Below are 25071 nucleotides of genomic sequence, written 5' to 3' on the forward strand. Positions count from 1 at the left end.
CTTTACAATTATTTAAATAACCTTGTTTTTCACATCTCATCAATATCAAATAATCCCTCCTGGAGGCTTTGCCAAATATCATTACAGGAAAGATTTATAATTTGTGAAACTTTATATTGATATGGCTTTTCATTATTTTAGTATTCTGAAAGGTAGACAAATGTTTATTCATATATATATATGAACTAACTGAAAATAAGATCTTTTCTTTGCAGAGAAGGGGCTGCAGGTTGGGGATTGTGGGCAAAACAAAAACTTTCCTACACATTATCTTCACTCTAATACCCTGGTTCCTGCTTCAGTAATATATTCTTGAACTATTGCAATAGTTTCCAAATTTATCTCCCTGCCTCTTTTGCCATTCAATTGTATATTCTATTCTGCTCCTACTTATCCTTCAGAAACATAGATATGAATATGCCATCTTTTTTTAAAAGATTTTATTTATTTATTTGACAGAGAGAGACAGGCAGTGAGAGAGGGAACACAAGCCAGGGGAGTGGGAGAGGAAGAAGCAGGCTCTTAGCAGAGGAACCTGATGTGGGGCTCAATCCCAGAACGCCGGGATCACGCCCTGAGCCGAAGGCAGACGCTTAATGACTGCGCCACCCAGACGCCCCCTGAATATGCCATCTTGCTTTTAAAAACATGCAAGGCTTAATAGTGCTGACAGGACAGAACGTAAAGTTTTACCATGATACTGGAGACTTTCCACAACTTGGCGATAAACACTTTTCTATCCTCAACCTAGGTTATTTTCTTTCTGAAGATTCCCATTTTCTAGACCACCACTGTCCAATACAACTCTCTAAGATGATAAAAATGTTCTACATCTGCACAGTCCAATATGGTAGCTACTGGTCACATGCAGCTATTGAGCACTTGAAATGTGACTAATGATACTAATATACTGAATTTTAAATTTTGGTTAATTTTAATTCATTTAAATCAACCTAGCCATATATGGCTAATGGCTGCTGCATTGGACAATACAGCTTGGAACAAATAACAGTCTATATTTTATTCTCATATGTAAGACTCAACTTGGCTCATGTGGTTCTTTCTATCTTAAATGCTCTTCCTTATTTGTTCTCCTGAAATTTGCAACTTATTCTTCAAGGAACTACTTCAATGATCTCTGTAATTTTCTGTCAAATCCCCTTTGAAAGAATTAGTTTACAGCTTTTTGAATGAATTATTTACACCTGAAATGAAAGGAAGCCCTCCCACTCCACTGTGGCTCACATTGACATAGCCTCTTCTCAGTGTTAAGTGCTTAAGTCAGTGTTTCACAGACTGCACCACATTGTGTCTGAAGGTCTCCTCAGTGCAAGGGATAGACCACATAGCTCAGGCTTTGTGGTACCTATCTCTATTTCAATATGAACATCTCCTTTAAAAATGTTTTTTACTGGAGCACCTGGGTAGCTCGGTTGGTCAAGCATCTGACTCAGTTTTGGTTCAGGTCATGATCTTGGGATCTTGAAACTGAGCCCTGTGTCAGGCTCCACACTCAGCAGGGAGTCTGCTTCCCTTCTCTCTCTCCCTCCACCTCTCCCCCCATGTTTCTTTTCTCTCTCTCTCTCAGATAAATAAATAAGTCTTTTAAAAAAGTAAAAAAATAAATAAGATGGTTTTTTAAAAATATTTTATTTATTTATTTGACAGAGAGAGAGTACACACAAGCAGGGGGAGCAGTAGGCAGAGGGAGAGGGAGAAGCAGGCTCCCACTGAATGGATAGCCTGACATGAGGCTTGATCCCAGGACCCTGGGATCATGACCTGAGCCAAAGGCAGATGCTTAACCCACTGAGTCACCCAGGTGCCCCTAATTTTTTTTTATTTATATTAATTTTAGAAAATATTCTGCTTCTGAAAAAGTATTTGAAACCAGTCATCTAATTGAGCTGATTCCCCTATAGTACCTTTGTTTACTTTTGATTTTAATTTGTATTGTACTTCGTGTATAGTATATTTTTCCATAACTAGATTTAAAGATTTATGAAGGCAAAAACACATGCTATTGCTGTGCCTTGTCATTGGTTGGTGAAATAAATTTCCATCATTGTACATTTTAACCAAATTGAGAGATTATATATGTCAGTCTGTCCTCAACTGGGCAAAACAGGACCCTGATATAGGTATGTATAACATAGTTTTCTGAAATTCCTAATCATCTATGGGAGGAATATTCTAGTTTTAACATGTCTACTGTTTAGTTAATAATGAGTGGCTTAGCACAATTACATTTTTATGACCTTTATCTGTTTCAGAGTCTTGATTCCATGCTCCAACATTCTTAACTTCTTAGATTTAAAAAAAAATAGATATTGACATAAACACACCTGAATCATATTCTTAATGAGTATAAATAAAAACACAATAATATGTATTAGATGGGATGGAAATATGGACCAAATTAAAATGTCATTGATATCCACAGTAAGAAAATAAAGAGGAAAGGAAGATATGGAAAGAAAGATCAAAGGAAGGAAGGAAGGTGGGAGGCAAGGGGGGGGGGACAGAGAAAGTGAGGGAGAGAGGGAGAGAAAGGGCCTAATATATCATGTGTAGATAAGGTAAAAAGCATTTTTATTCATTTATGTTTTTTAAGAGGATTCATGGAAGCTAAAAATCTAAATTTGGACACATCCAAATATTATCTCTTTTTAAAATAATTTGGAATATTCTGGGATTCTCAGTTAAGCAGTCAGACCTCGAGAAGGTGATTCTGATTTTGCTTAATAAGAGACATGTTGATCTTTCAGTGACTATAGTCAAGGTCTTTGTTTCTGACCTGACTACTGCTGTAAGTCATCTAGAGAACAAAAGGGGGAAATGCTAGATTTTCAACTACTCAGAATTTTGAGCTTATGAAAGAAAGGGTGGATATCAAAGGAAGAAAAAGAGAGAGGAGGAGAAGAGGAAGAAGAAGGAGGAAGTGGAGGGAAGGGGTTGGGGGTAAGGGAAAAAGAGGAAGAGGAAGAAGAAGAACAGAAAGAAGAACAACAACAAAGAAACATTGGAAAATGTGTAAGAGCAAAACTCTGCAAGAGTTCTAGGTCTAGGTTTGTGTTTGTCTTGGCTAGCAGAAGGAAAAGCAGACTCCACCAAACCATTAAATAGAGCACTTGAGACAACAAGCAGAGCTGTTTATTCTTCATAAAAGTGCATTCTGATTTACTTGATTAGCAAGACCAGATGGCTGAACACTGAACCAAGCAGGGAGTCAGATTTGATTACTGATCCCAGTTTTTCAATCAAAATGTCTTTTACTATTAAAAGAACTCATAAATCACATAACTGAGCAGAAAGGAAAGACTATAGAACATTATTTTGGCTCTAAAGAAAATATTTTTTTGTACCCCGGTAATCAGTTGTATATATCAATTTAACTTTTGATGCTTGAAATTGAGTGTTTCAAACCTCTTATTTAATTTTTATTCTGTAGTTTTCCATCTTTATTATTTGCCTCTTGGGCTTGATGCTTAATTTTGAATACTCAATATAGATTTTTTTTCTTAAATAATTATTGTAGAACATTGCTTAGGACATGGGTATCCTTAATAAATATTTGGTAAATGAAAGATTTAAAAACATCATAATTTTAAGGTATGCACTCCAGTGTTTAAGCTTACTGAGTAAATGTGACAGCCAAACTGATTAGATGTAGTCCCAGAGTAGATACTTGGTTGATGTCTTTGATAATATAATAATATTATGTACGTTATATATTCTTAGAATGAAATTAGAGAATCTATGTGAGATTATACATTTCCTGATTTTATTTACAATTTCCAGAAGTTAAATTTTCAAAGTAGTAATTGAACATAGCTACGGATGAGTAAATAATGAAATGGAAAATCCAGAAAGGATATTTGGCTTTGGTTAAAGGAAAATAGTAAAAAACCTGCATTTTTCTTTACCTAAAAATTTAGCAAACAGATATTGAAATTGACATCATTGCCTTCTGATGGTTTGTCCCTTCGGGGGCTACAATATGTCCCATCGATAAGCTAAAATAAGTCAAATTGAGAAAGTCACAGGCTAATTCTGTAATGTAAGTTATCTAATGTGTACTGCCAGCGATGTGCTCTGCTCTCTTGGAATACTATGGGAAACCGAAAGCAAATGCACATAGGGTTTGGTCCTTGGAGTATAACATGAACAGTAAAATGTAATTTAAAAATATGTCAAAGTTCTATAAAGAAATTAATGACAAATGGGAGGAGGGAGGAAAAGCCTTGCATCCTAGAACTTACTAAGTTAGGAGATAATATGGAGAACTCCATGCCTCATTGTATACACTCTGTGGTAGGCTTACAAGCTTGCCATTCAAGCATAGCTGTTGTATATAGTTCTCATTTTTTTAGGTATTTGGGAACAAATCTGCTTTGAAAACATTTACTAGAATCAGCAGTAAAGTGCCTTTTTGGTCAATATTGGAGAAACAAATGTTTGCTTTTCTGAGTCCTATGAGAACAGAAATTTAAAGGAAGGATTACAAGCTTCTGCTCTGGCACCAAAAAAGACCTGGGTATGAGTCTTGGATTTTTCACTTACACAGGCTGTCCTTGTGCAAACTACTGAACTTGTACTCATAGGAGCATAGATGAAATCATGCATGTAAAACACCTGGCATACTCAGTAAGTGCTGGATATTATTTTGAGGTTGTTGTAATTGCCATTATAATAAGAATTTATAGCCGATCATCTAACACTTAAGTATCTTAGAATTAATAGAACCAATTCTAATATATCAATTTGATGTTATATATGTTGAGGTAGATATATGACAGGGAAGGGAGAGTAAGAGCACACAAATATACACAAACCAAAACCGCTTTTTAGCTATGACTTTTAAACACAGCTGAATACTAACATTAAAGAGGGTTCTTTATCTCTAAAAATGAGGCAATTTTGTGGGCCACTTGTTGTTAGCACCCAAATCTTAACAACAACAACAAAAAGGAATCAAAGAGAGATCTTAAGTAATTTTTTAGGTACAAAGAATCTACCACTTGAGAAAAATTCACAGCATAAGAAACCGCTCTTTACAAGGGGGATCCAAGAGTCTTTTCTAAGGGGAACTATTAATATATTTTTCCTGGTGAGCAATGACCTAACAGTCATTGAAACCTCCAGTTTCATCTTAATGGTATTTGGCTTTTGTTAGAATACCTCAAGAATCCCTATTAGTCTAAGCAAGTATAACATGAGTATTCAAAACAGTATCTCTGATAGTAAGTTGCTGTTTATAACAATAGAAATTTTTAACATACCGAGCTTTTATTCTTTAGCTTTCTGTCTCTAGTTGTATTTCCTTTTTTGTTGCTGGTAAAATAATGCAAGGTGCCATATTCCATTAAGGCTGCAAAAACAAAAATGAAACAAACAGAAACAAAGAGATCCATCGCAGTCACATAAGAAACCTTAGGTAATGACTTCCTGGCGATTGTGCTCAGAGTTGTCATAGTCAGAACTGTAGTGATACCTGTGGAAGGGGAAAATACAAGATAATAAATAGCACCCCATTTTTATTCTTCCATATGATTTGGCAATGTTGGGAGCAGAAAGAAACAATAGAAATAAAAGGAGATGATTATTCGTGATTTACAGGAAAAAAATGACCGGTAACCATAGCTACATTACATTCAATGTACTCTTCGTGTCTGTAATGAATTTTAATCATCTAAATTTGTGGACTACAAATAGCTGACTCCCCACACCCATACTTCCATTCCTCCATAGCAAGAGACTATCCAGTTTTTAGCTGGCATGAGGCTCATGGAAGAACTTCTTTGCCACCTCTCTCAGCTATGTGTGGACACAGGCTGTGATCTAGCCAAGGAGTATTAAGTTAAGGGTGTAAACAATGTCCAGAGACAGCATTAACAATGCAAAAAGGGAATCAAAAGTTTCAAATTTCCAATTGTAAAATAAATAAGTCATAGGGATGTAATGCAAAAAGCATGTTGATTATAGTTAATAAGACTGTGTTGTATATTTAAAACTTGCTGAGAGTAGATCTCCAAGGTTCTCATCACAAGAAAATAAATTTTGTGATTATGTATGTTAACTGGACTTACGGTGGTGATCATTTTGCAATATATACAAATACTGAATCATTAAACTATACTCCTAGAACCAATATAATACCAATTGTATATCCATAAAAATAAAAGATGGCATTAAAGAGACAGAAAATGCCTGGGTTTCCTTCTTCCTCATAGCTTTCTGCTGGAACGTAATGGCCAGAGCACCAACAGCCATCATAGAACATTACATCACCATGAGAATTAAAATCATCCACAGCACAGCAGAGAACCAGAGGGAGCCTGAGCCCCTCACACTGCAGTCACCCTTTGACTACATACCTCTGGGATTCTCACATGAAAAACAAAATACTCTTCTACCTAATTTAAGCTACAGTGATTTGAGGTTTTCTGCCACACACAGTTAAAATTAATCCAAACTAGTACAGTGTTTTCTCATACAATAACTTGAATTGAGGCTATTTTTTAATCTCAAAGTTTAAGCAAAAAATATGGCAAAATTATGTCAATGGAATACTCAAAAAGCACAGAGAAAATCTTCATATTTTACAGAGTTCAACATATAAAATTAGGTATCTCCTGGGGCCTCAGCCTTGTGTATGTATCTCTGTGCATGTGTCTGTTTTTCTTTAGTCTTGATTTTCTTGTGGTTCTTAGAACTGCTAATCTTGACACCTCTACCTCACAGCTGTACATGCTGTATCTTTTCTTACCTAACCTGCTATAATTCTCATTCTATGTCCACCAAATATGGCCCCATGAGTGGAATTATGTCCTCTCCAAAGAGGACTTAATGTAATGCCAAACTCTTCTTAATTTGGCCAATTATTATACAGTGGCAACATCTCTGATGAAAAAAAAATAGAAAGGGTCTCTTTGATATACTAAGGGCAATACCACATTTACCCCTCATGTCTCCTTTGAAACATGCCCTAATGATTTCTCTTATACACGCCTCTTTTTACTTTTATCATCACTTAGGCTTGAAAAAAAAAGTAAAGAAAGGGGTATGATGGATTGGGAGTCATGGTGGCAAATTTAGGTTCAAATTCTGACTCTTCCATCTATTAGCCCTGTGACCTTAAAGAATTTTCTTAGGAAGGAGGAGAAAAGATGGCAGAGGAGTAGGGGACCCCTTTCTCAGCTGGTCCCCGAGTCAAGCTGGGTATCTACCAGACCATCCTGAAAACCCATGGAATCAGCCTGAGATGCAGGAAGATACATCTGATCTCTACAAGTGAACATCTCCAGCGATGAGTATTGAGGTACGAAGCAGGAAGCCATGAATCCACACACAGATATCAGAAGATAAACGGAAGGAGGAGGGAAACGCTGCGCTTGGGCACCAGAAAGCAGTAGCCACTTGCACTGGGGAGTGGGCTGGACTTACGGGCTGGCACCCATGAGTGAGCAGACTGAGACTGTGAGCCTGGGAACATGCATGCTACCAGACTGAAAACCGGAGCTCCGGAGCGCACACTCGAACTGGACTGATAATGGGAGCTTGGGAGCGCGTGCGTGACCAGACTAAAAACCAGCACTCAGGAGTTGTGCGTGAACCACACTGAAACAGAGAGCTTGGGAGCCCGCGCGGGAACTGGGGGTGGCTGGCGGCATTAGAAACACAAAGGACAGAGATGTGCCGGCCCTGGAAGTGAGGGCTGGGAGAGCAGCTGTGGGGCTCACAACCCAGATGCTACAGGGTTTTTAGCAGCACCGACAGAAACAGAGTTAAAGTGGTCAGGACAGCTCAGTGGAGAGCGGACTGCAATCTCTCTGTTCTGAGACAGAGGCTAGGATCCGGCCACTGCTGCTCTGACTCTCAGAAGAGTCACAGAAAACCACCAGGGAAAGCCACCAGAGAACAAAAGCCCAGAAATACCAGCTTACATTGTGCCCATCCCCATCCCCCCTTGCAGGGGACAGGGCGACTCTACTCAAACAGGATTGCCTGAGTATCAGCATGGCAGGCCCCCTCCCCCAGAAGGCAGGCTGAAAAATTAAGAAGCCCACATCCCTAAGGTCCCTATAAAACAAGTGCACACTGCCTGGGTCCTGGTCAATAATTTGGGCTCTGGGCATTCCCGCAACCTCTCCTCATCAGAATGACGAGAAGGAGAAATCCCCCCAGCAAAGAAAAAAGATAATGAGTCTGTGGCCGCTGCCACAGAACTGATGGATATGGATATAACCAAATTGTCAGAAATGGAGTTCAGAGTAAAAATGGTCAAGATGATGTGTAGGCTTGAAAAAAAATATTAAGGAAAATATTAACAAGAATATAGAATCTCTAAGGGAAGAAATGAGAGCGAATCTGGCAGAAATTAAAAATGCTATGAATCAAATGCATTCTAAACTAGATGCTCTGACGGCCAGGGTAAGTGAGGCAGAAGAACGAATTAGTGAATTAGAGGATGGGATGATAGAAGAGAAAATTAAAACAGAAACTTGGCTCAAAAAAATCCTACCTCAATAATGTAGATTACGGGAGATTTCTGACTCAATGAAACATTCCAATGTCAGAATCATCGGCATCCCTGAGGGGGTGGAGAAAAAGAGAGGTCTAGAAGAGATATTTGAACAAATTGTAGCTGAGAACTTCCCTAATCTGGCAAAGGAAACAAGCATTCATGTCCAAGAGGCAGGGAGGACCCGGAGGACACCTGCCAAGGTCAATGAGAACAGACCTACACCACGTCACATCATAGTGCATTTCGCAAATATTAGATCCAAGGTTACAGTCTTGAAAATGGCCAGGGGGAAGAAAATCCTCACGTATGGAGGGAAAAATATCAGAATAACGTCAGACCTGTCTGCACAGACCTGGCAGGCCAGGAAGGGTTGGCAGGGTATTTTCAAAGCTCTAGCTAGAAGAACATGCAGCCAAGGATCCTTTATCCAGCAAGGCTGTCACTCAGAATTGATGGAGAGATAAGGACCTTCCAGGATCGACAGAAACTGTAAGAATTCGTAACCACCAAACCAGCCGTACATGAGATATTAAAGGAGGTTCTATAAAAGTAAAAAGGCCCCAAGAATGATACAGAACAGAAAGTCACAATCTATAGAAACAAAGACTTCACAGGTAACATGACATCATTAAAATCATATCTCTCAATAATCACTCTCAATGTGAATGGCCTAAATGCTCCCATAAATGCCACAGGGCTGCAGATTGGATAAAAAGACATGACCCATCCATTTGCTGCCTACAAGGGAGTCATTTTGAAACTAAAGATACATCCAGACTGAAAGTGAAGGGATGGAAAACCATTTTTCATGCCAATGGACCTCAAAAGAAAGCTGGGGTAGCAATTGTCATATTGGACAGATTAGATTTTAAACTAAAGACTGTTGTTAGAGATACAGAAGGACACTATATTATTCTTAAAGGATGTATCCAACAAGTGGATATGACAATTATAAATATCTATACCCCCAACAGGGGAGCAGCTAGATACACAAGCCAACTCTTAACCAGAATAAAGAGACATATAGATAATACTACGTTAATAGTAGGAGACCTCAACACTCCACTCTCAATAATAGACAGATCACCTAAGCAAAAAATCACAAAGAAACAAGAGCATTGAATGACATACTGGATCAGATGGACCTCATTCATATATATAGAACACTACACCCCAGAACAACAGAAGATTCATTCTTTTTGCATGCACATGGAACTTTCTCCAGAATAGACCATATATTGGGTCACAAAACAGGTCTCAACCGATACCAAAAGACTGAGATTATTCCCTGCATATTCTCAGACCACAATGCTTTGAAACTGGAACTCAGTCACAAGGAAAAATTTGGAAGAAACTCAAACACTGGGAAACTAAGAACCATCCTGCTCAAGAATGATTGGGTAAACCAGGAAATTAAAAATCAGTTTAAACAATTTTTGGAGACCAATGAAAATGAAAACACATTGGTCCAAAACCTATGGGACACTGCAAAGCTGGTCCTAAGGGGAAAATACATAGCCATCCAAGCTTCACTCAAAAGAATAGAAAAACCTAAAATGCAGTTTTTATATTCTCACCTCAAAGAAGCTGGAGCTGGAACAGAAGAACAGGCCTAACCCACGCACGAGAAAGCAGGTAATCAAGTTTAGAGCAGAGATCAATGAATTAGAAACCAGGAGCACAGTAGAGCAGATCAATAAAACTAGAAGCTGGTTCTTTGAAAGAATAAATAAGATCGATAAGCCACTGGCCAGACTTATTCAAAAGAAAAGAGAAAGGACCCAAATTAATAAAATTATGAATGAAAGGGGAGAGATCACAACTAACACCGATGAAATAGGAAGGATCATTAGAAACTTTTATGAACAGCTTTATGCCAAAAAATGAAACAACCTGAAAGAAATGAGTGCCTTCCTGGAAACCTATAAACTACCAAGAATGAAACAGGAAGAAATTGATTATTTAAACAGACCTATTAATTATGAAGAGATTGAAGCAGTGATCAAAAACCTCCCCAAAAACAAGAGTCCAGGGCCTAACGGATTCCCCGGGGAATTCTACTAAACATTCAAAGAAGAAATAATACCTATTCTCCTGAAGCTGTTTCAAAAAATAGAAACAGAAGGAAAACTACCAAACTCATTCTATGAGGCCAGTCTTACCTTGATCCCCAAACCAGGCAAAGACCCCATCAAAAAGGAGAATTACAGACCAATTTCCCTGATGAATATGGACGCCAAAATTCTCAACAAGATCCTAGCAAATAGGATCCAAGAGTACATTAAAAGGATTATCCATCATGACCAAGTGGGATTCATCCCTGGGATGCAAAGGTGTTTCAACATTTGCAAATCGATCAGTGTGGTAGATCATATCAACAAGAAGAGTCAAGAACCATATGATCCTGTCAATTGATGAAGAAAAAGCCTTTTACAAAATACAGCATCCTTTCCTGATTATAACCCTCAGAGTGTAGGGATAGAGGATATATTCCTCAATTTCATAAAAACCATCTATGAAAAGCCTACAGCGAATATCATTCTCAACGGGGAAAAGCCTCAAGCCTTTCCCATAAGATCAGGAACATGACAAGGATGCCCACTCTCACCATTATTATTCAACATAGTACTAGAAGTCCTAGCAACAGCAATCAGACAACAAAAAGGGATAAAAGGTATCCAAATCAGCAAAGAAGAGGTCAAACTGTCTCTCTTCGCAGATGACATGATACTCTATATAGAAAACCAAGAGACTCCACCCCAAAACTACTAGAAGTTATAGAGCAATTCAGTAATGTGGCAGGATACAAAATCAAAGCTCAGAAATCAGTTGCATTTCTATACACGAACAATGAGACTGAAGAAAGAGAAATTAGCAAATCCATTCCAATTACAATAGCACCAAAAATCATACGTTATCTTGGAATTACTTAAGCAGAGACGTAAAGGATCTATATTCTAGAAACTACAAATCACTCTTGAAAGACATTGAAGAATACACAAAAAGATGGAAAAATATTCCATGCTCATGGATCAGAAGAATAAACATAGTTAAAATGTCTATGCTACCCAGAGCAATCTACACTTTCAATGCCATCCCAATCAAAATACCAATGACATTTTTCAAAGAACTGGAACAAACAGCCCTCAAATTTGTGTGGAACCAGAAGAGGCCCTGAATTGCCAAGAAATTGTTGAGAAGGAAAAACAAAGCTCGGGGCATCATGTTGCCGGATTTCAAGCTATACTACAAAGCTGTGATCACAAAGACAGCATGGTACTGGCAGAAAAACAGACACATAGACCAATGGAACAGAACAGAGAACCCAGAAATGGACCCTTGGCTCTTTGGGCAACTAATTTTTGACAAAGTAGGAAAAACATCCAGTGGAAAAAAGACAGTCTCTTCAATAAATGGTGCTGGGAAAATTGGACAGCTATATGCAAAAGAATGAAACTTGACCACTCTATCAAACCATATACAAAGATAAACTCCAAATGGTTGTAAAGACCTCGATGTGAGACAGGAATCCATCAAAATCCTAGAGGAGAACATAGGCTGCAACCTCTTTGACATCGGCCACAGCAACTTATTTCATGACACATCTCCAAAGGCAAGAGAAACAAAAGATAAAATGAACTTGTGGGAATCATCAAGATAAAGAGCTTCTGCACAGCCAAGGAAACAGTCAAAAAAACTAAGAGGCAGCCCACGGAATGGGAGACGATATTTTCAAATGACACTACAGATAAAAGAATAGTATCCAAGATCTATAAATAACCTCTCAAACTCAATACACGAGAAACAAATAATCAAATCAAAAAATGGGCAGAAGATATGAACAGACACTTTTCCAATGAAGACATACAAATGGCTCACAGACACATGAAAAAATGTTCAAAATCATTAGCCATCAGGGAAAGTCAAATCAAAACCACCTTGAGATACCACTTTACGCCAGTTAGAATGGCAAAAATGGACAAGGCAGGAAACAACAAATGTTGGAGAGGATGTGGAAAAAGGGGATCCCTCTTGCACTGTTGGTGGGAATGCATGTTGGTACAGCCACTTTGGAAAACAGTGTGGAGGTCCCTTAAAAAGTTAAAAATTGAGCTACCCTATGATCCAGCCATTGCACTACTGGGTATTTACCCCAAAGATACAGATGTAGTGAAGAGAAGGGCCATATGCACCCCAATGTTCATAGCAGCTTTGTCCACAATAGCTAAATCGTGGAAGGAGCTGAGATGCCCTTCAACAGATGATTGGATTAAGAAGTTGTGGTCCCTATATACAATGGAATATTACTCAGCTGTCAAAAAGAACGATTTCTCAAAATTTGCTGCAACATGGACAGCACTGGAGGAGATAATGCTTCAATTATTTTTAAGCCAAAACTATAAAGGCTAGGCATATGGTAAGCGCTAAATGATTTCCATGAATAAACAGATCTTTCTTCTTCCTCACCTTATGCATTTTTTTCTGGTAACTTACTAAGTCATTACATTGCCACACTCACACAAAGGCAGATTTCCAAATGTATTCCTGCCTTCCATACTTGAGTCCCAATTTACTAGAGAAACCCTTAAAGACAATGTGTGTTTTGATTTCAATATCAACGACTGCATTAAATTTCACTTTACTAAAATACTATTACATTTCTATTTGTAAAGCAATGAAAACTACAGAACTTAGCTTTCAGACAATTATTTCTTTAATTTAGTACATACCATCACAGTGTTTAGCTTAAAAATAAGTGGATTTCTTACTAAAATATCTTTGAATCCATGATAATAAGAAAATATTTGGGTTATTTAGCAGATGCATTGATATTTCCTGCTCAAAATCCTACAAGTCAGATTGAGAATAAAATCCAAAGTCTGTAAAGTGACCTACTAAACCTACATGATCTAACTATTAGCCATATCTCCAATCTCATTTTCTACCACTTTTCAGTCAGTTCTAGCCATAGTTGTCTTTTTTATGACCTTCAAGCATGATAGAAAAGAAGATCCCACTTTAGGATCTACTGGTTCTCCCTGTCTGTCCTATCTTTCTACCACATATCCACCAGGCTAGCTCCCAGGCTTCAGTGGGTCTCTGCTACCTCCTCAAAGAGGTATAGCCTGACTCCACAGGATAAAATAGCAAACATCATATTTACGCACATCCCCTGCAATTCTCTTGCCATTGATTTTGCTTTCTCTCCATAGCTTTTATTACTGACTGACATTATACACTCTTTATATTTGTACATTACCTGCACACCCCACTAAAACATAAATGCCATGAACATGGGGATTTTATAGCGACCGTTCACTATTAACACTTAAGCACTTAGAACAATACCTGTTTCACAGAAAAGCATTTGGTAAATGTTTGCTAAAGCACAACGTGAAATAAATAAGCTCAGGAAATTGTACTTCAATGACATGTATGTATGTACGTATGTATGTATATATGTATTTATGTGCATATACTTGTTTAAAAAAATCTTGAGCTCCAAATACATAGGGACCACAATTATAAGAGATATTCTTCAAGTTAGATCTAGCTATGGATTATCTTTATAGTTGATATGCTAATATTAAAAAATATGAATTCATGTAACAGCACAATTCCACAATTGGCTATATTCACTTTGATGACACTATGGCATGGTTTTTAAACAGCTTCATACAAATATCATGGTAGAAATAATCCATTCAAATTCTCTTTGGGAAAAATATGAGAATACTGTTTAAAAATAAAAATGTAATATTTAAGTCCTACTCATGGTAGCATACAAAGAATCTGAAATAGTTTGTTTACTTTAGAACATAAAATAATTTGAAATAATAATAATAGTTTAGATAGGAAACAAAACTCAGGTATTGAATACATTTTATCCACTGGCTCTATGTACATTTCTCTTTAGACTCCCAAGGGGACTACGTTTTCCAAGTATAGAGGTGGGTGCGTCAGGTTTTATCTTGCCATTTTTATGTGATTTGCATTTTACTGTATTTACTAAATGAGGTTATTCACCAGCTAGCATAGAAACCACATGAAATTAGACTGTCCCAACTTTATATTTTTTAAGACACAATTATCAGTAGTGTGATTCATGTCTTGCACTGATCTTGGGAATGAAATTGATCAATAAGTTGTCTTTGTATATCAATATATAAATGGATGTTATTTTCTTTTAAACAAATGTACAGTAATTAGACACATTTTCTTATGATTTTGATTATTGCAATTGATTGCTAAAGAAAGAAACCAAAAGTCTATTTTTTCAAGTATGAATTACAAATTACCCTTTTAATCAGGGTTATTGTACAGGCAACTCTCAAAATATTCATAGACTAATTACACATTTTATAGATTACAGAAGCCCAGAAGTTTCTTGTCCCTTTCAGTGACTTGCCCTTTAGAAAAGTTCACTGTTGATTAGCACCATTGTAAGAGCAGGGGATTTCAAAGCCTTCTAAACACACATAGGTCAATAAATGCTGGCTATCAGTGATTCAGCTAAAAAATAAAATAAAATCTTGATGAACAGTGATTAAAAATATAGACCAAATTGAGATTCAGGGATTATGTGATTTTCATTTATTAATTCCTGCTGAATATTTATGTTTCATTCGAACTTTATTAGCAGGAAAAATTTTTTAAATTCTGAAATTTTAAATTCTTTGTGATTCTGTTGCCTACTTGTTTGTCATATTCATTTCAACATTTTATAAAGTACTAGAGTAGTTTAAAATTTTATAAAGCACTAGAGTAGTTTAAAATTTTTGCTTGATTGTAATGTAGAGTAATAGTCTAATATATTCAACTATAAACTTCTAATATATTTAACTATAAAATACTATACATTATAAACTATAAAATTTTAACAGTCCTATGATACTATAGCATAATATTCATATCATACCAAGTGATGTTCTTGCAGGTACTGCATCTTTATTGATCCAAAAAGACACCCAAGAAAGAACAACTGTCAGAATACATGGAATGTAGGTTTGAATAGTGAAATATCCCATTCGTCTGCTCAGGTCAAAAAAAATGGTCATGATAATATAATCCCCTGGAAGAAAAAAGAGTTTTATTTTTGCTATTAAAATATATAAAAGTATGGATTCCAACCTATAGATTTAAATACAAAGTCATATGATGCTAGCATCATTCACTGTTCCTTATTACCAGAGATTGTGTGAGAAATTTCAGTTGAGTTCCGTAACCCGACAAATGCAAACTGATATAATCTCCAGTATTTAGGATCGGCCACTTCTACAGAAGGTTTTTTCCACTTATACTCAATTTCATTTTTAGGGTACCCATCTAGATAAAAATAAAAATAAATAGATTAGCAAGATTCAAATCTGTTACTATTTCAATACCAACATCATTCCAAGACAAGTTCTTTGAAATTCATTTTTGTATTATAGGTATGTCAAATATAGAAAACATGGCATAAAATATATGTGTATAGTTTAAAAGTAATCACATAATGATTAAATAATGATATCCAGTTAACTCCACTTAAATCAAGAAATAGAATCATGCTCGTGTCTAGGAAAACTCATGTGTCCACCCCGATATCATATTCCCTCTCACGATTAGAGGTAACCACTAACTTGATTTCTGTGATAATCCTTCCCTTATGTTTTTGTTATAGATTTTCTGATATGCATTTCTGAAACATATAGCTTATTTTAGGTTCTTTTTGAATTCTTCTTGATTGTTGCCATACTAGATCCATTACTGTATATTTTACTTCTTTTGATATTTGTAATAGTCATCCATGCTAATGTATGTAGCTTTAGTAAATTTGTTCCATTGTAAAGATGTACTGATATTTATCTATTTTACTGTTGTAGACACCTATAATGTTTTTTGTTGGTCATTAGTAACATTGCTACTAGTAACATTACTATACGTGCCTCACAAAATACATATATGCAAGTTTCTCTGGCATATATACCTAAGTGTGGAATAGCTGGGGTCATGGATTGCATATAATTTCTACTTTATGAGACAATGCCAATCTTCTTTTCATAAAGAGTATACCAATAAATTCTCTCACCAGCCAGAGTATGGAAATATACTTGGATCCATATTCTCATTTAACTTGATGTAGACAGTCTATTTTTATTGGTCTGTAAGCATATTTTATTTCACATTTTCCTGGTTATGAATGAAACCTAGTAATTTTTTCATATGTTTATTAGATTCTTAGGTTTCTTCTTTGGAGAATTGCTTGTTGAATCACCTGTTCCTTTATGGGTTTTTTTTTTTTCTCTCTCTCTCTCTCTTTTTTGGTCTGAATTAGTTATAAACCCTGAATACTAGATTTTGTTAGTTATTTGTGTTGAAAATGTCTTTTTTCATCTTGGAAGTTGCTTAATATTGAGGTGCATTCTTTCAAAAAAAATTTGTGTTTCTGCCACATGTCAGAAAAATCCACAAGGACTTTTGGGAGTAATCAAGTGAAGGAAATTTGGGCTGCAAATTCATGTGAGGGTGGGTTTGTAATTATATCCTCTCAAGGAGTTACTTCATCCTAGTATGCTGATTGCAGAGGCAACTTTTCTTTAAGACTTTAGTGGTTGTGTGTGTACATGTATATGTGTGTGTTTGTGTACGTGGGGGGAGGTGCTTCTTCATGATACCCTAAGCGTCCAGCCTTTGTAACCCAGGTGTGTGTAGAAATTATGTTCTATTAGAACTCTAATCCACAAGGCAAAGTCAAAGCTTAAATTTACCTTGTTTGGCAAATGTCCTTGGATCAAAGTGACTATAATAAACCTTCTGGCTTCATTTTTTTATGCTTTAATTCCTTCCTGGTGATTTCACTTACATGTTTTTGAGAAAATTTTTAATATCATAAAGTTTTAAATTGTTTTCAACAGAAGAATTGGTCTACTACATTCTAGGAACAGAATTCACTATCAACTTAAAAAATTTCCAAAATATTTTATCACTTTGTACCAGGATCTCCTCATCTGTCATTCAATGAAATAGCTCATTTTTCCATCAACCTATTAAAAATCTGTTCTCTCTTTTATTTTTTCATGTCTACTTTCTTGTTCTATAGGGCTCTAACCATCCTACTTTTCCATATTTTGTAATTTTTTAAATTATCATTATCATTGCCCTAGAATATAGTAATATTCTCAATATTTTCAATATAGAATATAGGAGTGTGGGCACAAATAAAAATAGTAAGCTCATTACTTAACTATTCTAGATTTTATGATATTGACTTTTAAAACGGGGATGTGCTGAAATCTTTTTAATATATTTGTTGTGAAATATTAGGTATAGAAACCTGTGGGAATTCACAGTGCCGGGATAGACAAATTCTGACTTGTATATGCCTCCCTGGATGAGACTAATTGAAAAGCAAAGGAGGAGTGCCTGGAACCCTGGACCTCCTTTGAAGTTTTTTGGCTGAAAATGGCCAGATTCTTACTGTGTCTCAAGGTTCTCATCTAAGGAGTAAATGTTTAAATTTTGAAGAAAAATTTACCACAGGCACCTGTGGTAGTCACGTACTTCACGAACTCCTTGCCTCCTTGCTCTTATCACACACTGCCCCATATATTATTATCCTGACCATTAAAGTTACACTTTCCTCCTTCCTTTGCTCTTGCGCCTGATATATTACTAAGACATCAATATACAAGTAGAGACAAAGCTTGGCTCAGGGCCTTTCCCCGATAGAACGTCTGGTCCCCAGGCCTCTCCTTTCTCCTACTAAGGTATCTGGAGTAATCTTTTCATTCACCGCCTCAGGGTTTGCTGGCCAAACCCAACAGAAACCTTAATTCTCTGTGGGACCCATGTAGAATACATGAAAAGTTAGCTAAGATTACATTGTTTATGTCAGCGATAACCAATTGCATTCACAGGGACAGATTATTAATTTCCAGCAATGACAATCAAAGCCAAAGAGATATCATACCAAGAATTTAGTCATGGTGTCTAGGAGGGAAGTACAATAATTGCTACATTTCAAATATTTGCATATCAACTATTCCTTGAGTGCTTGGATTAATCAAGTCTATGTTATGATTTGGCTGTTTTATTCATTGAGAAGTTAATGTTAGAAAATTAAAGCAGTGAGATAGATTATAAATTTAAAAGGACATTTTAATGAGACAAAGATCATTAAGAAAAGTCAAAATCATTAATAAAAGCAACAAGAGATATTTGGGAATTTTGTAAGTGAAGAAGCAGGATAATACCTGTGAATACATAAAATCTACAGTGAATAAACTTTAGAATGTGATATATAAAAAAGTCAGGTTTCAATAGAAGGAAAAGAGCACACGATTTGTGGATATAGGCAATAACATTTTTAAAACTCATTTTACATGTTTTCAAGACTTGTTCATTATATATTACCTAGAAAAATGTTTTTATAAAAATATATGTAAACATGTTAATAAATATGAAATAAAATTGATATTCATATAGAAAATAATTATTTTCTTGGAACAAAATAGTTTTTATATTCAAATTATTTAGCTCTAATCATTTCTCTGTGTTTCCATGTTTCTTTTGTATAAAATAAGCCTATTTCTACCTTGGCTTTTCTAATTCATTAAAGTCTTCTCAAAGATTTGCTATTCATGTAGTAAATATTATTCACCAAACCAATCTTTGAAACATACTTTAAAATCCAATGTAATAAAGTTAAATCTTGCCTCAGGGAGATGAATAAAATTTGAATCAATATTTTATTCATGGCACTGTTAAAACATTTGAACACAAACCTATCTTCAGGACTACTTTATTTAATCAAAATAGGAAAAAGGCACTTGGATAAACCCAAAATTTGTAAGCACTGATATAATTAAAAACATACACTTACTATGCATTTATTGTCACTTTTTAATTTAAAAGCAAGAAAAGTACAACATTTGTAATTATTTTGTCTGAGAGATGAACATAATCCACACTTCTGAAAATTATATAAATTATAGTTTCTCTCGTTTTATTTTACACTTTTAAATAAACAGAGTCTGAAGCTAAAATTCTTGAAATTATCACATATTTTGTCACTTACAGCTTGAAAATTCCAGTGGACAGGAATGTTCATCCATTGGAAAGTTATGAAGCTGAAGATAACATTCTGCATTAATTGTCAATCTATTTAAATGAAAAAATAAATATTAAATAATAAGAAATAATTTCAAGCATTAAAAATCCTTTGTCTAATTTTTAAGAATGATTTTGGCCTACAAGAACAGATAGTGATATATTAGAAAATAATAATAATTGTAATGTCTCAAAGTTTTAAGTGGTAATATAGCATTCACAAGTGAGTAAGAAAATTCTAACATTTTCCTCTCCAGCCAACAAAGCTGTCACTGTACAATTCAGTATAATTTGTTTACAGTTAAAAATTTACACTTCAGGATCAAAACACACACACACACACAACTAACAGAGTATATATGGTTAAGCATGGTGATTGTTTTCTCTTAAATTTTCATGAATTTCTTTCCATTAAGGATGATTCTTAATAAGATTGGTATGACTCTTGATATGTTATGTTCAAGACAATGAATTAAATAAACTTGAATCTTCATTTAATCCTTCTTAAGGATGTTTTGGTACATTATTGAATTATATAGCAGGATTGGCTCCTAGAGAAAATCTCAGTCAGCCATTTGCATTATGAGTTTAAACACATAATGGTCACACCACACCATCTTCCATTTCAGAGGAGGGGGATATCAAGAGGTTTTTTTTTTTTCTTTGCTTTTAGTCCCTTTCGTATACCAGTTACTCTGAACTTAAAAAAGAAAATTTCCGAAATATTCCACCATTTTAGTATATGAAAGGAACTCTATATTTCTTTCTTTGTAAAACTGAAAAAAGAAAATTTGTGAGTTGATTAAGTATTAGTATGGAAAATAAATTAGAACAGCTACATTTTTTAAAATAGTTTTACCTTAGAGTATATAAAACTCGTCCATCATTCCAAATTCGAAGCAGACGATTAGGAGTTGTTATCCAATGTGCATCAGATTTTCTTGAGTTTCTGAAGAACGTGTCAGGAATCCAAATTTTTCCTACCATATTACTGTTAAGCATAAGCACTTTCATGGTACTGTTGAATTTTAAACGACTGTCAAACCAGGTTTGGGCAAAAATTATATCTATTGTGTATTCCTGAAAGATAGAAAGAAGGGTAACAACCTATAATAGTAAAGTCACTATTTAGATGTTTCCTTCAGATGTTTACATTTTTATATTATAAAGTTTCTGTAAGTAAATAGCCCTTAAACTCAGTCCTTTCAAATAAAAAACTATGCCATTATCTTAACCTTCCTCTTTAATTGTTTACCTGAAATCATGTAAAATAAAATCCAAAATTTCTAGTAATAACTGCTTCCCAGTGTGGCTTTATAATTGTTTTGTAAATTTTACTCAAGATTTTGTAATATGTAAGATAGAGTCATTTAATATAAAAGCAAATTATCTTAATGTTAACAATTATATTAATTTTTGTAATATTTACATGTGGCTGAAGTTAAAAAAAAATCACAAATAGTACAAAAAAATCAAGATGCAAATACTCACCAAATTATCTAAAAGACCTTATATTGTCTTTTGTTCAAAAAATTAATTACAATTATGTAGATCCACCGTTTTCAAATGTTTCAAAGCAATCACACATGCAAATACCCCTATTAAGCAGGTATAACATGCCAAGCACTACATTGGGTTTTGAATGTATCCTGTCATTAAAGCTTTATTGCAACCCCGTGAAATAGGTACTGCTATAATCTTTATTTTTAAATCACATTTATTGAGCAATACAGAAGTAAAATAATTCTCCCCACATCACAGAGGTGAATAAGCAGATGATAAGGAGATTGAGTCACCACAGGCTGAATCCCAAATCCACATCCACAACAACCACATGTAATGGTGGTCCTGGTGGAGCCTGATGGGTGCTAGGATTAGAGCACAGGTTGTGCCCATTATCAGCAAGTGCCTGTAACTAAGAAAATGCATGGTTATGAGAGAAACTTCGAGGAAGTGATTAGGTATTATTTAACTTTGTATCCTGACAAAATGCCTGCCATATTATAAGCATTAAAATTGATTTAATAAAATTAAAGAATTAAAGAATGCAGTAATTATCAATGCTATTGAGGAAAGTGATTATATATATGTGTGGGTATAACTTTGATATTAAGAGAGAAATAAAAGAGTAAATTGAAAAATATGAGGTATTATATGAGTTACTTGTGGTGGGAGAGATTGGTTGCTCACTCCTGATTTAATGCCAGCAATTGGCCAATTTACCTGAATGGACATATTTAGTATAAGAAATGGAAGTGTATTGGGAGTTTAACAAATGAATGAAGATTTGAAAAAAGGTAAGGAGAATAATAAACAGACTGGAGTCAACTTGTTAATAGAGAAGTTATATCAAATCCTAGTTTCCAGGCAAAATATTTATAATTATAATTTACTTGACTAGAATATAGAGGAAACGGAATAGAGAAGGAATATAGACTAGAAAGGAAAACCTTCTTTTATGTATTTTGGGTTTTTTTTTTTTACTTTTTATTTATTGAATAAATTTGACATGTACCATTATATAATTTTAAGATGTACAACATACAGCATACATAAAGTTACTTTGATACATTTATATACTATAATCTGACATTGTAGCAATATCTATCAGATTACATAATTATGCTACATTACTGTCTATATTCATTATACTATGCACTAGATCTCTATGGCTTATTTACTACTTATAAGTAGTAAATACTAATTATAAGTTTGTATCCTTAAACACCATCATCTTATCTATTTCGGATGAACAGTGTTGCAATTTGGAAAAGGCACACACGTATTAATAATTATTTAAAATCCAACAAAGGCCTAGACATTATGCAGTTGAGTATGAGGTGTGCTTTCTGAAGGGATTAAGCAATATAAATAGATAAACTACTAGATAAACTACTATGAATAATTTGTCCATATTATAATGTAATATGTGATCATTCAATAATCTATCCATATAGTTAGCCTGTACTGTGTGTCACTGTTTTGCATGGAAGTGAAGACATGAAGTCCTTAAGCACAAACACACTTGCATCATGATCCCCTCCCGACGTAGTCTTGATCGCCGTGAGTTTGCCAGAGTAATTTAGAGAGAGACATGACTAAAATTTAGTTTTTTCCAACTTTGTTTGGAATGGCACAGAATCAAATTGTGCAGTGGAATAGAGGCTGAAGGTACTTTTGCAACCAGGTAAGCTCTATACATTCCGTAGCCACCAACTTGCCGATGTACTGTTCATAACTCAAGCTGAGTCATAATGCAAAATATATCTCATAACTCATAATAATGAATATATTTATTCTGTAGATGCTTAATCATCTTATTTAGTAATATTAATGGATTAGGCATGCATTTAGGTGGGCCAATGGGCCTTCATATAATATATCACTGGTGTACTTTCTCCCTTAATCTTGTGGAAAATCCTTGGATGGCTTTAAAACAGTTATCTTGAACCCTTATTCTGACCTCCTGCTTCTTAGGCCAGATGTCTTTTCTTTGGAATAAATTATGATTTATCTAAACAAACCCTTCAACTGACACAAATAATTAACCATTCAGAGTCTAGCAGTGTAACCTGTGTTAATGACATAGTTTCTGGTTTTAATAGTAAGTGCAAATAGAAGGAAGCCTTATACTCATTCTACGGTGGATCCTAAAAAAGAGTATTTAATAACATTATGTGGCAGAATTACTTTGTACTTTTGTATGGAATCAAACAGTAGAAACTTCTTAAGATAAAGGATGAGGCTTACATACCTGCCAGGATTATGGCTTGTCAAAGATCCAACATTGGTTGGTAAAGAGACCATCATGCTACCTGATGACACTTGGCTGCAGTGTTCCTAACTAATAGGGCATTAAAGACTGCACTTGAGAGAGAACTAACAATGTATAGAGGTGGGATTTAGCAAGCAGCTTTGAATCCGGCTTAGCAGCTGACAGGATCTTTTTTAGAATACCTATTGATAAAGTGTTAATCTCCATTGAAAGAGTTATGATTTCTTTTCTTTTTTTTTTTTTTTTTTTTTTTTTAAGATTTTACTTATTTATTTGACAGAGACACCGAGAGAGGGAACACAAGCAAGGGGAGTGTGAAAGGGAGAAGCAGGCTTCCTGCGGAGCAGGGAGCCTGATGTGGGGCTTGATCCCAGGATCCTGGGATCATGACCTGAGCCAAAGGCAGACGCTTAACGGCTGAGCCACCCAGGCGCCCCAAGAGTTATGATTTCTTAAGAGTAAGCTCTCTGAGCAGAAAGTCTTAGGGGAAATGGGAAAATTTTTCTACCCATAATTATTCCCTCAATCTAGGACCAAGAAGAGAAAGATATAGAGCATGTGTCTTGATAATCCAACCTTCCTAAACCCTTTGCAGATGCTAATACTTCCAAGCTCTTTTAAATTGCTAATCCTTAATAAGTGCTTCACTAAGATAAGAAGGTCATTAAAGTTTGCTGCGCTATTTTATATGTAATCCAAAGTTCCAATTTTGTTTACTCATTTATATTAGTATAACTTCCAGAAAATGATCAAATTGGTGTTATTGTTCTTCATGCTCTTATTTAGAGGTTTTAATTATCTGCATAAGAAATATGCAAAAGAAACATGAAAAGGAATGTCCATTCACTCAGGACAAGTACAATAGCTTCCAGTATAAGCATTTTGAAATAAGGAAGGAACAGTGCATTTAACAGTCAATTTCCAATGTACATTATGACACTTTTCTTGCAAGTTAGCTGAGAAAACAGCATTAGTGAATAAAAGTGAAGAAGTGAGTCATCTTGACTTCTAACTCAATCAAATCAAAACATAGTTGATGGAAGTGTGTGTCCCATAGTCTTCTTACAACATGGTCAGACTTGCAATAATGCACTGTGTCTCACATTTAATAGAACTAGTTCATTCAACATTATTGTCTTTCTACTGATGGAAGAAACTTCACACAAAATGCAGACCTACCTAAGTAATTAATATAGGTGCATAATTGCATCATGAAGTTTGTTTGATCCTGATCTGGTCTTCACACCTTGTCATTAATCTCTCCCTAAACTAGCTATTCCTGTGGCCGAAATAGCATGCTGGGCCAAATAATGGTTTACAGTACATTAGATACTAAGGCCATGGACGTGTAGAGAAAGGGTGCAGGCATAGCTAATCCACAGTACAAATCGCTTGAGTGGTAAAAGTGCATAGGTAGCTGCTCCACTTTGCTCAGTTATTATAAAAGCACCAGTTCTTGATACTATCACAATATGGTAAGTAAAATCTTGGTGTTATTCTATTTTTCAAATAGAAAAAGAGATAAGGAGCAAAGATGATATGTCAGGATAAACCATTGAATCAATCTAGAAAAACACTGAGAGATATTTAAAAAGTAGACATGAATCTTGGGTTCAGTTACCAAACTTTTGGGCTCTTACTTTTTTGTCTCTAAGTGTAAATTGCTAAAAGAACGTAA

At 35.2% G+C, this 25071-nt stretch overlaps 1 protein-coding gene across 1 annotated transcript in view; it reads right to left on the reverse strand.

Moving 5' to 3' along the window:
- GABRG1 (gamma-aminobutyric acid type A receptor subunit gamma1) overlaps nucleotides 1-25071 on the reverse strand; it is a 74247-nt gene that overhangs the window by 5444 nt on the left and 43732 nt on the right. The window contains exons 4-8 of the mRNA XM_026508826.3: nucleotides 20478-20698; nucleotides 19587-19669; nucleotides 15716-15853; nucleotides 15447-15599; nucleotides 5283-5494 (exon numbers count right to left, since the gene is read on the reverse strand). Of these exons, the coding sequence (XP_026364611.1) occupies nucleotides 5283-5494; nucleotides 15447-15599; nucleotides 15716-15853; nucleotides 19587-19669; nucleotides 20478-20698 (807 nt within the window). The remainder of the gene's footprint in view (nucleotides 1-5282; nucleotides 5495-15446; nucleotides 15600-15715; nucleotides 15854-19586; nucleotides 19670-20477; nucleotides 20699-25071) is intronic.

Source organism: Ursus arctos, unplaced genomic scaffold (genome assembly GCF_023065955.2).
Source record: "Ursus arctos isolate Adak ecotype North America unplaced genomic scaffold, UrsArc2.0 scaffold_9, whole genome shotgun sequence".
NCBI classification, from domain to species: Eukaryota; Metazoa; Chordata; class Mammalia; order Carnivora; family Ursidae; genus Ursus; species Ursus arctos.